A 15,497-nucleotide genomic window follows, 5' to 3' on the forward strand; every position below is an offset into this window, starting at 1 on the left:
TAAAAGACATATTGAGAAACTTGGCGAGGTAGTTTACTCCCGCTGGATCCAATTTATCAGCATACATGTTCCGTGGTTGTTGTTGTTGTAGTACTACTTATGTATGCATATCGCACACGATCTTTAAAAGTGACACGACTCAAAATTACCCGTTCGTCAGAAAATTCGAAAAACTACTTTCAACAAATTCCCTGCAAACCATTTTTTCAGAGCATTGTAAAGAAATTGTAAAGAATTCGTTAAGATTTAATTAGATTTTTTGCCGAATTTTCTAAAATGAAATAAATTACGCACACTTCCATTCTTTTACGAAATTTCGGAAGAAAATCTGTGAAGCAACGAAAATAATGCTGCTATGTGAAGAAAATCTTTCAGAATTTTTCCAGAATGTTCTTTATTTTTCGTACAGAAATTTCTTTACGAGTTCGTGTCAACCACTTCATATAATTTTCTTTGAAAATTCGTAAAAAAATCGTTACAGAAATGAGATACTCCTAACAATTTCCTTAAGATTTCGGGAACTTTGGTTTGCAGGGTTATAACAAAAATTTGCTCCAGCTTTTGCTGACAGGTAAATAAAAGCTGTGTAATCATTTCAAATATGCCAAATTTTGAGTTGTGTCACTTTCGAAGATCGTGTGCGATATGTTAAGGTATCTTGCTGCTTTCCGTTCACATGCAGCGCAGCCGGCGTTCAAAGGCAGCGACGCAACTGCATTGTTTTCGTATTTTTATACGTGTATAAGTATACTTCATCACCACTTTTGGCTGGCAGGGTATGTACATACATACGTATGTACATTTTTATAACAATCGCATTTGTTTGTACATATGTTTAAATTTTTATTACCTTACTTTGTACAGCAATAAATTATAAGTAAAATAATATTAAAAATATTTTTTTTTTAATATTGTTGTTGGGATTTGACATATGAGAATTCGAATAGGATCTCATAACAATGGAGATGAACGACGTGGTACACTTGTTGGCGAGAATGTTTATTTTCTTTTTTTGTGGTCGAACAAAAACAAACTAAGACGAGCAGCTAAGTACACACAATGGCATACATGCATACATATGTGACGGTCGATAATCGAAGGGTGTGTGTGAGTGTGCGGTAGAATGGGCATGAAGTGGGGTGGGATAATGGAGCATGGCACTTTGCTAGCAATGCATGCGTTAAACATTGATGCCTTCGTACATACAAACATACTAGGAGGGCATTCAATCCCGGTTAGCCGGACATTTTGCGATGTCCCGAAATCCCGAAATTTAAGCTCCAGAATCCCGATATTTTTAATGATTTACATATCGTTACCTTAATATAGAAAGGCCCTAACTCATATAGTCGCTGAAATACAAAAATCCGTAGCTCAGTAAAAATTCAAAATTCCCTTTTGATTGATTATGATGCATTTCATCGAATTCTAAGTCCCCACATAATTTTAAGCATTACAACTTTTTAGTTTGTTACGGCTTTTTTGCATTTCAGCGACTATAGCTGCCACGCATAGACGATAGCGAGTTTGGTGGTACCTCATTGAGTTCGTTCGTTTCGTTACTTGCTAACTGTTGGCGAATCGATGACGGCTATATTCGATTTAGTTGTGACACAAACCGCATAAAAATGAATTCAAATTAATTTTCTATTTTGTAATCCCAAATAAGCATTTCATTTGATCGAACATTTTTGTAGGCACCTAAAAAATGCATACAAAGGGAAAAAATTCAAGTAAATTCAAATAAAATAAATTGAAATAAAATACGTTAAATTGAAAGAAATTCAAACAAATTGAATAGCATAAATTTAAATAATATAATGAATATACATAATTATTATAATTATTATTATAAGAGGAAACTATAAAAGTAGTATCTCGAACAAGTATACCGAAATGTTCCAAGAGTAATTATATTTTTAACCGACCTCGAAAAAAGGAGGAGGTTATCAGTTCGTCGGAATATTTTTTTTATTTTTATTTTTTTATATTTATTTATTTTTTATTTATTTTTTTGTTATGTATGTTACCGCATAACTATGGACCACGTCAACCGATTTCGATAATTCATGCATCAGAAAGGTAGTGTCACGGAGGGGGTCCCATACTAATCTGGTTAGGATCCGATCAGTGGATCATGAGATATACATATATATATATATTGTTTTTATTTTAGGGGATTTGAAGTAGGTTTTTTTTTTGGTAAAAATTACTTGTTCGAACTACATACATATCAACTTTTCTATGCGGTTTTCAAATAAAAAAATATATACATATATGAAAAATTTAAATAAAATAAATTCTAATAAATTTAATCAAATTGAAATAAATTCAAGTAAATTTGAATTTGAAATGAAATAGAATAACATAAATTGAAGTGAAATACCACGAGTTCAAGAAAGTTTAAATAAATTCAAATAAAATGAAATAAAATAAATTGAAATAAAATAAAATAAATTGAAATAAAATACGACAAATTAAAATAAATTCAAGTGAAATCAAATGCAATGAAATAAATTAGAATTCAGTACCATCAATTAAAATGAAATATCTCAAATTTAATTAAAATAAATTAATGCATCCTAGATAATTACAATAAAAAGAGGAAACTAATATAATTAAGAACTTTTACCAAAAATTACTTTTTTTAATTTTGAATAAAATTTTGACAAGTTTTGCTAGGTATCTGTTGATATTTTTCTTTATGCACACAAGCGAAAAAGCATTTACGCACATATATTCTTTGGTACGTATGTAGATGTAGATATGTGAACGAAAATTAAAAAAAATTTGGATTTTCGTACTTGCAAAAACGATGGTACATCTAGCGTTTAAGATGCTCTATATTCAACGAGTGCTGTGGCATAGTTGGCTGAAGCGAGGCAATACATGATGCTTTGCTGCGGATGTGACCACTGTTCATATCCTGAACGAGGCGATGATTTCTTTTGCATTTATTTGTAGAATAAATATGTATCTTCCTGTGTTTACAAAATTTTCGTTACGCAAATGCTCTTGTTTAGTGTAGTGGGCATACACGTCTGATAATTCTTATTTTCCATGATTATTTGGTCAGAAATCTGTTAGATATCCGTCGGACTCGTCGGCAAAAAAGTCAGAAATCTGTATGATTTTGGCCGATATCGGTCAGAAAAGCATATGGAGAGGTTGACAGGAAGTCTAACCGACTCGACGTGGGAAAGTCTGACCGACGATTCTGACGGATATCTAACAGATGTCTGACCAAATAATCATGGAAAATAAGAATTATCAGACGTGTATGCCCGAAATCGGACATATCCACAATAAAATTTAAATTTTTTCAAAACACGATTTTTAACACCTTGCTAAAAATATCTCATCATAAGTTTTCGAAGTAATTGTTGACTATCATAAAATAAACCATCTCATTATAAAAAACACATATATTTTAAAAATAGTTCTTGAAAAACGCCCATTTTTTTGAACCCCGTTTTTTTTATAGAGAATTAAACAAGGAATACGATGGTACAATTTTAAATCCCTAATTTACTGGTCTACACTATGCAAATCAACTTCAAAAAGTTCAGTTAGCTTTAGGACAATCAATACAATCTTATATATAGAAATGTTAAGCCCGTTTCTTTAGCTTTAAAATGACGTTAAGATGAAGTCTACGATGAGCAGATCCCAGATATAACGATTTGAAGAATTACATGATTAGTCAGAATCACGAAAAAATCCAAACTTTGACAGATCATACCATCACCTTCTTCATCTTGACAACTTCTACAGAAGTCATGTAATCGTACGCCTGGTCAATAGGCATGCTTGCCAATTAGGCAGTACCTTGTAATAACAGATACTAACCATCGGATATTATGCTTATTTAGGGTCAGTAGTAAGCCGCTGAGTTTAGCGCTGATCACCGGCCACCATTTTCTGGGTAGTTTTGCAGGTGATTTCGTCATACCATCTGTCGTTCGTCACTTCAGTAAACCTCTCGGAAATAAGTAATTTGCAAGTTTGTAAGGGTATTCCTATTTCATCATTTATATCCTCAATAGGGAGTTTGATGCCAATCCGCGCCAGTTTATCGGCCTTACAATTCTCCTCAACGTCACAGTTCTCGGAACCATATCACCTTTGGGCGAAATTGTTTGGCATTTCATCGTCGACTGCTTCGCAAGGGATTTGATTGCCGCCTGAGTGTCAATGGTGATATAGATATCAGCTTAAGATATCATATCACACTTTACCAGTTTTGTGGCACGGTCGATTTCCATCAGTTCCGCCTGACGAAAGCTAAAGAAACGGAAGACAAAATCTAAGGAAGATTCCCAGGTGTTCGGAGTATACACCTCCACCAACCCTACCCTCGATCTTTGAGCCATATGTGTATACATGGAGTGACGAGTCCCACTCCTTAGAGCGTCTCGTTTGCACTCCTCCCTTGAGGTTAGGAAGGTCTTAAACGCTGTAATGGGAGAAGGGTTCAGAAGTGCGTGACTACCAATCCGGAAAGCCCCGAATACTCCTTTAGAATCCTACCATGACCATAACTAGAATTTAACAGTGCCTTGGATGGTGTTATTCTCATAGAACTAATTATGGTGTGAACGCAAGCGATTGGCCTTTATCCATCTCTCCCCTTGCCGATGGTGTCGCACTATACGATTATACCATGATCTTTTTCCTACTGACCTGCGGTAAGAGTATAGTGCTACTCTTGCTTTGCGAACTCTATTTGAAATATTGGGCCCCAGTATAGTATCCCAGTTTCAAGTATTAGACCTAGATATGTGGTATCCTCTTTTACTACAAGGACTTTCCCTATATAATTATAGTCTCGAGGTCGGGTATCTTGTGCTTCCTAGTGGAGAGCACTAGGTCAGGCTATTCAGGATTTGTTCCCAGTCCTCGCCTGTTATACCAAAGGGGTAAGATTCTTAAGAGATCTATGAATTAGGTCAGCAAATTTTGAACGGTGTTTGCCCGAGATAGCTATTAAAATTATCTTCCCACCTCTATCTTTAGGTTCTTGAAAGAGGCTATCTACTGCTATGTTCCACAGAAGCGGTGAGATTACTGCCCCTGCGGCGTACCCCTGACTTGTAACTTTTTTATTTGCGCTTATTTCGCACCACCCGATTAGCATTCGTTCGTTAAACGAGGTTAATGAGTTGCTTTGTTTAGTTACGTTTAAAAATCATTGTTGTTGTTGAAGCATACCCATACCCATAACTCATTGTTGGTTCCGCTTACCGAACTGATTTCTCTGGTTGGCTAAACCTGGACCATCCTACTGCTTTTTTTCAAGTGCTAGATACGAATCGGCCTCCTATGCGCTGTAAACGTTCTGTCAAAATCTGGTTAAAAGCACTCTAAAGAGAGCTTTCCCAACTGTCCGTATAATGACGCCACATCGAGAAGGAGTTATTCTTTCTGAGGTTTACAACTATTCCGATAAGGCCGCATCTTCGTGAAGTTCTTACTCGTTACTCTCACGAAAATGGAGATATCGAGAATAGTGTTTAGGGGTACATGGAACATTTTTTACTAGCCGTGTAGAGTTTTTTCCCAATTCATGCAAATAGGAAAAGTTTTCTGACTATCATTCAACTGAAAGTTACCGGGACCACTTTTTTTGGCAGACGGTTCAAGTAGAGCATAACTTTTGTCTAATTTTTGTAAAACGGCTTCTTACCAGCAAACAATTTGAAAGCGAGTCATAAAGATAAGGTGAATCTAGTTGCACTGTTCTGGCGCTTGCGGCTTATCAGTCGCCTTCAACGTCTGATCATCTATAGGTGCGACTGCAATCTGACGTCTGTCTCAATGTAATCGACTCGCCAGTACGTAACTAGTACAAGAATGATAGAATACAAGATTGCGCCGATCAGAGAGGATTTTTGAGAATAACTTTTGTGTGACGTCACACTGGTGCAATTGCGAGAGAGAAATGCCAAAACGTGAGCAAGAATGGAAGAAGAAGAAANTCATGCAAACAACGATTCTGTCAAATTCGTTAAGAGAGGAATAGCGGTCCGAGATCGGCGCAACCTTTGTATTCTCTCAATCGTGGAACTAGTACGTACTACTACGCATACCAAACTACATTTAATAACCGTTGGACCTGAATGACAATCACTTAGTTTCACAAGCTTTACGTAGTCTTGTACGAAGTTCTATTATCCGGTGTTGCAGGCGAAAGCTTTTACCTGTCACCACAAATATTGTCTGGATACTACACCAGATTGAACTCTTACTAATCTAGAAACTGGAACCTGACACATCCTTCGTCTGTAGGGTAATGTTATGGCCGTGGATTTGCCAAAGAGGAGCGTACGACTCCTTGATATGAGTAAGTTAACCGTTCGCTTCCCTCTCGGGAACAAAATCATGGGTATATCAAGGATTCGTTAAGAATTTTCATAAAAATATTAACAGCTCTCTATTTACAATTAATCGAGTCTTTCTCCCATTTAAGAGAATATCCCTTCTAATTTTACTGCTTGTAGTTTTTATTTACAATTTAACGAAGTATTTGAAACGATACATCTAATTTTAAAAGACGATGACAGTAGTGTAAGCGTAAAACGAAGGCATCCCTGTTCACTTCGCCTTGGCTACAGCTGTTCTGTATTCCTCCAATTCAATGCCATCCCAGTTGTACCGTTTGGTAAAAATGCTGTCAAGAAATGAGATTTGTTAAAAATTAATTGTACAGAAATTAGTAGAATAGATATACATGAACAGTTGTGTCTATATTTCTAATAGGTGTATTGCTATTTATGGCCGTTATAAAAATTTAGGAGCCAGAGCTCTCTCCTCAAAAAGGTGAACTTTTCCAAGGCAGAAGCAACCACTGAGAATGATATGTCACACCAAGCCATGTCCACATGAAAGCTGGTTTCTTCAGGCATATGGGCAATCGACTCTCTAGAAACTTCGATTTCCTGCCTACTCAAACTGCCTCGGAATTAATCTTACTCGACACAGAAGTTATTGTGATAGAGAATACCTCTTCACGAATGGATCGAGTTGTATCGAAGAGTTAGAGTAGTTGTCTGCTGTCAGGAACTCTACGTTAACTTCAAGCTTATGCTCTCGGATTTCTGCAGCGTATTTCAGACAGAAGTGGTCGTTTTAAAGGAGCAGAGAGGGTACAGAAGTTTCTTGACAACCTGCAACCTATTTCCAGTTAGATGAGTTCCAGTTAGTGAACTCATTGAGCGCTGAGTGAAAAATCCCGACAAGCAAAGCTGCAAGGTTCTACTCGTCGGTGGTGGACTGCAGACGGTCAAAGTAGTTGCTTAAGCTGACCAAACGCCAACTCTTGGTACTTCCACAAACATATGTACATTTACAAAGATTACGGAAAGGTAAAATGGACCAAATGAGACTCGTATACTTTGACCGGCTCCAAATGCGAAGTTAGCCTTTTGCTGGGCTACTATCAAAACAAAAACTAAGCTAGGTCAAAAATTATTTCTGGAGAATAGTCACTTACGTTTCACGCAAAAGTTTCAACACCTCCTGTTCCTTCAGGGTGAGACCATTATAGTATGCTTCCAGATTGATGTCCAACAGCTTACGTGTTTCCATGCCAACTACGAAAGTGCTCGCGCCATCCAATTGCATAAAATGATACATGGCTAGCTTTCCAAGCTCAATATTGGATTTCTTACAAATATCCGCTGCTTTCTGGCATAATGCTTTTAGCTCTTCATTACAAGGATGCCAAGGCTGTGGTCCAGTGTTGGTCAGCAAGCCCAGCGCATGTGCTGAAGCGCAAACAATGCCGATATTATGGTCTTGGAAGAATTTCACATATGATTTTAGCGTATCGTCGAGCAGTGTGTGACGGGAATATGAGAGTATTACCTGTGTAAGTGTTAGATATGTATAAGTTTGTAGAAGTTATCACTTACGGATTTTTATAGAATACTTACATCTATACGACCTGGCGCACGGAGTATGCATTCTTTTAACACTGCCAATGTGTAGCCTGTGATACCGATAAAGCGCGCTTTACCTTCTTTGACGATTTTCTCCAGTTCGGGTAGGCATTCGTTGACAATAATGTCGAGATTTTCAGCAAAGTCGATGTCGTGAATCTGAAGAGAAAAATGCAGATTTATGAGATATGTAGGACCTCCACATACTAGCCTTCTATAACAAATGGAGCTATAGACTTGGGAAAAAATAAAGGGAAACCCATTTGCGGGAGGCAGACATCCCAAAATGGGTAAAAATTTCAAGAACAAAAATTTGTTCTTCAGCTAAGACAAAGTCAGTCAGTCTCTTCGTAAGGCCGATCGGTGGCAATAATACCTGACCAACATAATTTAAGTTTAGGTCACAAAAGAGATCGTTGGCTTTTAGATTAACCGTACCTAAGCTCTTAAACCATTAGACAAAGGTTCTCGAGCAAAGCGAAGTCTCATGAACAATATGTCGATCCTTCTCGCCGGCCTCCAGGTCGTAGTTGACATAATGTCACTTGCAGTTAATTAAAGAGTGATAGACTAAAAGCTGTTCCTTTTTTAGCCTTGATACATTTCTTAGACGTAAGTCTGCCGCACTTGCTTGCTTTTCGACAACTTCAATTCGAGATAATCTGTTACCGAATGCAGTATTAATGATCATTTAACTATCTGAAAAGATTATTGGCGCCGCTCGAACCGTAAGAATATCTGCTAAAACATAAGCTTACGGCTAACTCTGCCAGATGCTGGGAGAGGATAACCTCGGGACAAAAATACCGTGAGTCTTATAGTATTTGATATAAGACTTGGAACAGGCCTAGGCTTAAGCTTATGTTTAGCAACTCTAAATAGGAAACTGACTTGGGAAACTCACATAGTGTAACTTCTTTGGACAATGGTCAACCTAAGTTTTTTTGCAATACTTAATGTAAAAGAATGCATAATTGGCGAAAGCTAGTGGGGCATTCAATCAGGGTCTGCAATAACAGCCAAGCTGCTTTTAAGGCCTAGGAAACCGCGCGTAACACTTCAAGAATTTGGGTTAAAATGTTAGTTAAGGCTGACCTCTACTGCAAACTCATGTTAGTGCCGGGACTTTTTGGTGTTCAAAGCAATGAACTGGTTGGTGAATTGGGCGATCTGCGGTTCTTTGGAGCATCTGATCGTACCGGAGCTAATTATAGGCCCAGACATAGACTAGGTAAATGTTAGATGTATCAGGAATTTCACAAATAAGGCTCATTAGAAGCGTGGATGCAATACTACTTCTTACTAAGCAGCTAAGTATTTCCAAAAAAAAGCGAGGTTACGAAATGCTTTCACAAACAGAGAATAAGTGAGCTATAAACGCTGATTGGACTGATTATAAGAAACAATCCAGGCGGGGACATATGAGCACCCAGAAGCATCATCGACCCACTACGTAGACCCTGCTTGGATTATGTGGATAGTACAGAGAGGTTTTCTCTGCAGATGTGGGACGTTGGTTAAACTGAGACGGTGCCTTTTTTGGGTCTAATGTATTTATAATAGACGAGTTACATTATCTTTGCTTAGACAAGACAAAGTACTAAAATTCATCAAATATTTAGTCTGGTAAGTTTGCAGAGGAATAATGGTTTTCCATGCTATCCTTTAATACAGAGAGTAGTGCTTAAGTACAACGGGCAACTATGTCTGAGTACTTGGAAGATCAATTTGGGTGTACCACAATTTCAGCCCATTCGAAGTTGTTGTTGTTGTTGTTGTTGTTGTTGTTGTAGCACTGCCTTAATCGGCTAGCCTATCAATTGCTGTCTCAAAGCTCCACTAACGGTTGGGCCGAGAATCGTGCTGTTTCCACGGGATCGAGCTAAAGGTAGAGCTATGTTATTTAAGTGGAGTGTTTGTAGTATTGTGAGGAGAACCTGCACAAGCTGGACATAAATTGGGTATGACGGGCCGAGTTTGGTTAGGTATGACTTCGGCCTGTTACAATATTTAGGGCCTTATTCTGTATCTCGAACGATAGGCAAAACGAACGATTCGTCTGCAGACGACAACCTCTCTGATTGCGATTTTAAACTCTATCGGTCGTCTTCGGCTTGCTTTTCATACGTTACGTTGCAATGGTCTCGGTTGCGTTTAAACCGGTTAAAATGATGCCGCCGGACAAATTTTTGAAGCATTGCTCTGCATACGAATCGTTCGTGTTGCCTATCGTTCGTGATACAGAATAAGGCTGTTAGACTTCAGTTGTGGCAGAGTTTTTCGGATCTTTCGCAATAGCTGAAATTCTTCCTATCCTATAGGTGGCACTTAAACTCTAATTATACATGCACGGGAGCCCATTTCAAGCTCTGTCACCTCGACGGTGTTGGGAATAACGTTTGGCTTTCAAATCGAATGCAATAGAACCAGATACTCGTAATGATTTGCCTTGGAAAAGCTACTAGTTTTATGTGGGCTTTCATTAGATATCGTGAAGTTTTCATTTACCCTTACTCACCTGTATAACATCGACATAATCAATTCCCAGCAATTTTAAACTCTTCTCAACACTCTCACGTGTTCGCTTCGCAGAGAAGTCAAATCGAGTTACCAAATCTTTCTCATAACGTGCCACTTTTGTGGCTATGTAGTAAGCCTTTCGCGGCACATCCTTCAACGCCATACCCAATATTTCTTCGGCGCGTCCTTGACCATAGTAGGGTGCCGTATCAATATAGTTAATGCCAGATTTTATGGCCTTGTGTGTCATTTTGATGGCCTCATCTACATTGAGATCACTGGCGTGTAATGAAAAATATGGAAAATTATAAAATAAACAATTTGAATGTAATGTGATACGTTTGGAGATTTAATCAGCTAATTGCATTTTAAAGTGAAAAATATGGATCGCATTTAGATTGACGTATGGGCATATGTATGTTTGCACATTAGACCGTGCCACCTTACAAGCAAACAAAAAAAAATTGCGTACACCCCTGAGTCTAGAATATTTTTGCAAGACATTTTATGTTTATAGATGACTGCCACATTCGGCAAAAACACACTTTTTAAAGATAGATAATCTCAATACTTCCTTGTCAAAAGTTTAATGCTTTTTGGTGACCCGTATTGGTGACAAACTCTTGTCACAGTTTTTTTACGGAAAAATATATGAAAAAACTTAAATTGGTCAGTTACAAAATTTCTGTCGCCGATACAGAATTGCGCTATTAATTTACTGGCATTAGAGTGGTACGTTATTACTAGAACGGGGAACAAAAAAAATTGTTTCCTCGAGACAAAAATATCGAATTACATACATACTATACTTCATCCCTACGTACGACAAAAAAAACTTTTTTTACGAAATTACCTTGCGAAAATACTTTAGACTCCAATGTTCGCGGCGAATTTTTTTTTTTTGGTATGGTCTAATGTATGTCTATATACAGGGTGTCCTGGACCACCCGTCCACCGTCCATGTCCGAGAAATGTATTGGGTTAAACTGGCCGGAAGTCCATTTTTTCCAAAATATATATGCATGTTTTTAGTACAGATTCGGATTCTAAGAATAAATATACGTAACTCTTGTTTGAAAAAATTTTTTCTCAGAAGCGCCGTTTTCAACCCCTAAATGATCTTTGAACTCCAACTGGTCCTGAACTTCTAAAATGGACGAAAATGTTTTTATTCTAAAAACGAAAAAATATGAATTACCAAGTCGAGGACGCTCTATCTTTTGGGCGTATTACCGACTTCCGGTTTCGGCCGGAAATGGGTTATACTGAGCGGAAGTCCATTTTTTAAATGGAATTACATATGTACATATTTTTAACACTGATTCGGATTCTGCACATAAAAATACATACCTTTTAGCTGCAACTTTTTTCCGGTTTGGACCGGAAGTTGGTCAAATTGACCAGAAGTCCATTTTTTTGAGTTACACAGGTAAGGTTTTTACTGCACAGATTCCGATTCCGGGGACAAAAACACGCTACTTTTGTTTGAATATTTTTTCTCGGAAGTGCCTTTTTCAACATTTTTCAACAGGAGTCCAGGAGGAGTTGAAGTTCGAAGGTCATCTAGAGATTGAAAAGGGCTTTTCCAATACTTCCGGTCAGTTTAATCCGCTTCCGGTAGAAACCGGAAGTTGATAATACCACCAAAAGATAGAGCATCCCCGATTTAGTAGGTAAAATGTTTGTGGCTTTCAATAAAAAACATTTACTCCATTTTAGAGGGGGTGAACGGATGGTCTAGGACACCCTGTACACATAGGTAAGTATATAGAAGGTGTTTTTATTTTTTTATTTTGTGCTTCCATTATCTTCTTTTCACAAGGAAACTCCGAAATTTGCTGTCTTTGACTGAGAAGTCGTTTCGGCGAAACTTACCCATATAAGTCGCTTAACGTTGCGGTACCTATAGCCACTTTCGACACCCGCAACCCAGTGCGTCCAAGTGTGCGATATTCCATGCTTTTACAAAGTTCCTCATCGTGAATGCCCTTAACGAAAGTGGCTGGAAGCGAGGACATTTTTATTTGTTTTACTGCACTTAATAGAGTTTTTATTAGTTTTTTATTAACTCGATTTGTATTCAACGAGTATTTCGAGTATTTGCTACTACTTTTTCACAGTTTCGCGCAAAATTTTTATAAACTAAATGCATAAGATTCGTCTTATCGCCTTGAGCAGCAGAGATAGACTGGAATATTACTTTACAGCGGACGGGTATGGGTGGACAATAAATACTTTACTGCGATCCCGTATAAGTATCATTTAGTTACTTATGTAGTTGAACGCTGCTGGGTGCTTCTGTTGTTAAATTGTTTGTGCAATAATTGAAATACATTTCTAAGTGGACTCAAGCACCATAGAATATAGATCTCAAGTGTCTTTATCAGAATTTTTTATTAACTACTTACCTCCATTTATAAACAAACGAGCATTGGGTTTGTTTATACATAATTGTGAAACTTATTAAAATAAAATATTGATTAACTGTTCAATATATATATGTATTTAGCCATAAATTCATAAGTACTTGGATGATTGAACCAGTTTTTCTCAAATACAGCGCACAACCTGGTACCAGGTTCGTTCCATCCAAAATTATGAACATCTGTTCAAAAACTTTAAACGCGCGGAGTACTAAGGGAGATCTATTGTGGCCTCTTGCCTCTTAGAACATCTCGCTCAGTCCTAATTCCCTTAGAAAACCCAAAAAGTTTATTCGGTGACATCGATCGTATGCGATTTGATTGCGGGCTGAATGATCCGATGTACTCTTCTCGTCTTGCCGTCACAGCATCGTATTCGAGGAGTATGTGCTCAGTAGTTTTCGCTGCATTGTCACAGAAAAGGCATAGAATCGTTGGACCAGCTGTCAAGTTTATGCAGGTGACTTCTTAACTTGTAATGATCCTGCAATGATGCCTGTTGAAATTCTTAGTTTGTATCTTGGGAGGTTGATAAGCTTGTCATATCTTTTCCTATGGTACACGCCCAAGTGCTTCTTTACTCCTCGGAGGCTACTTGCTTGGTTCCAGTGTTGTTCTTTACTTGTTCTCTCTTCTCTCCTCGTGTGTGGTCCTACTGCAAAAGTGTGGCCGGGCTCTATCGGTGCACAGACTAATAGCGCGGAAAACGGCGTGGAATATACATACTAGGGAGTCTACTCATAGAAACTAATGTTTTTGTTTTTGGGCCAAAAATTCTAGCTCTAATGCTATTAGTTGTCCTGTACCAAGTTAGAGGGCGCAGCTGGGACTATTTCTAAATATTCGCATCACTACAGTTTCCTCTGTTCCCTAGTAATTACTAACAGAGGATGCAAACCAGCAGCTTTCTAGCGAAGCGCTACTGCTGCGGTTGTAGGTAGAACGAGAAAATCGAGAGCACGGAACACTTTTTCTGCCACTGCCCAACTTTGCCTAAGCTGAGATGATGATGCTCCCAATACTTTTTCCACGATTAGGTTGCGATTTCAGTAAGATCGAATTTTATTCGCGCGATATCGTTGACAATGAATCTGCGTACATTGGTTAAGTGGCTTACCGAAACCACAACAAACAAAAATTAGGCATTTTCTGTCAACTTGATGTCGCGCGAATAAAAATCGCTCTTACCGAAACCGATGCTATACAACGATGATTTATATTTACAGCGCTTCATAAGCCAACATCGGACTCGGATCATTAACTTGTTGACACTAAGTTTTGTCATTTCGTCAATTTATCTCAACTCTTCAAAGTCGTCGCTAAACATCTGATTTAGTTGTGTGGCTTTTTTCATCCAGCTCCTTCTCAATCGAGGATTAGGGCATTTCCGCTGCCTATCTGAAAGTTGTGATCTTTATTTATTTTTATAAAAAATATGTATGTTTGAACAGGCAGTTATTTATGTAGCTCTGATTGCGCCTTGCCGGTGTGACTTCAGGAATGACACATCCATCATACAAAAAAATGTATCTTAGATGAGCAAACCGACACACACGCCCTTCACTTCCTTTTCTTTGGTTTTAAAGATACTTTAGACAGTATTAAGTGGAGCTGGCTTCGCGGAAAAGAGGTCGATGAGCGAGAACTAGGCAAAGCACTGCTCGGAAGACACAGAGTTTTCGCGCATTGGTGCACAGGTTAATGTTGGCAGTAGCTTTTTTGAATCAGTGAAGGACTTTGGCTGCCTAGAATGTAGCAATAACCCCTACAGTAACGTCAGCCTTTAGATGACGCGTAGAATAACTTCTGGCAACTGGTGCACCTCTGGGCTCGGAAGACGAAATGAACGCAGAGCCTTTTCTTAAGGAATACAAATTATGCACTACAAATCTCTTACCAAGTTTGTATTTTTTTTGTTGCTCAGAAACGTGTTACATGCCGACTAAAAATTAAAAGAATTTGGAGGTTTTTTGGTCCAGTTCGCTTGGACAATGGAAATCTAAGAAAATGGAATGTGTGGGCTTTATATTGATAGCTTGGATATACTTAAATAAGCCACGTGTGGATGATGCTGCTCCGGTAAAATGATCGCTTGACTTTATAAGAACAATGCCAGCAAAAGCGCAGCTGAACTCAATGGAAGGACCAAGTGCAGAAGGTTCTGTCTACACTTGGTTTAAGGAACTGAGTTTTTTGGCCTGAGCCCAAACCGAAAAACGGTTTTAATGCAAAAAACAAAAAGAAGATTAGATTGACAAGTTTGAAGCCCTCAAATACAAGGCGGCAAGCTTAAGGTATCGAGCTTGGACTTAGCCCCAAAGCTATTAATTAAGCGAAAGTTTTGTATACGATTAAGGAGAGAGTTCGCTGTATTAGCTGAAGGTGATTACAAGATTCTGGTTTTCTTTTCAAATTCATAAATACGAGTATATCATTCACACATCTTGTATCCATTCATTGGCTTATTCAATTTACGTGCCATTATTGCTGTAGTTTGTTGGGGCCGTTGTGCAACAACGAAAGAGCATGGCTGCCAGAATTGTGTAGTGAGCGAGTGCATAATTTGCACATTCTTTGTATTTCAATGTTTGAAAAATGTTTTTTTTTACATATT

General features: G+C 38.0%; 1 protein-coding gene across 1 annotated transcript; it reads right to left on the reverse strand.

Moving 5' to 3' along the window:
- Positions 1–6,485: 6,485 nt before the first annotated feature.
- On the reverse strand, positions 6,486–12,741 carry LOC108379021 (L-galactose dehydrogenase-like). The gene is made up of 5 exons (XM_017635342.1): positions 12,336–12,741; positions 10,459–10,738; positions 7,935–8,099; positions 7,493–7,866; positions 6,486–6,670 (listed from the first exon to the last, which is right to left on the reverse strand). Exons 1-5 carry the CDS (start codon positions 12,476–12,478, stop codon positions 6,595–6,597), a joined length of 1,038 nt encoding a protein of 345 aa, XP_017490831.1. The 5' UTR covers positions 12,479–12,741; the 3' UTR covers positions 6,486–6,594.
- Between the last annotated feature and the right edge of the window lie 2,756 nt (positions 12,742–15,497).

The sequence above is a fragment of the Rhagoletis zephyria genome, unplaced genomic scaffold (assembly GCF_001687245.7).
Source record: "Rhagoletis zephyria isolate East Lansing unplaced genomic scaffold, Rhagoletis_zephyria_1.1 Rzeph_scaffold_00121, whole genome shotgun sequence".
In the NCBI taxonomy this organism is placed as follows: Eukaryota; Metazoa; Arthropoda; class Insecta; order Diptera; family Tephritidae; genus Rhagoletis; species Rhagoletis zephyria.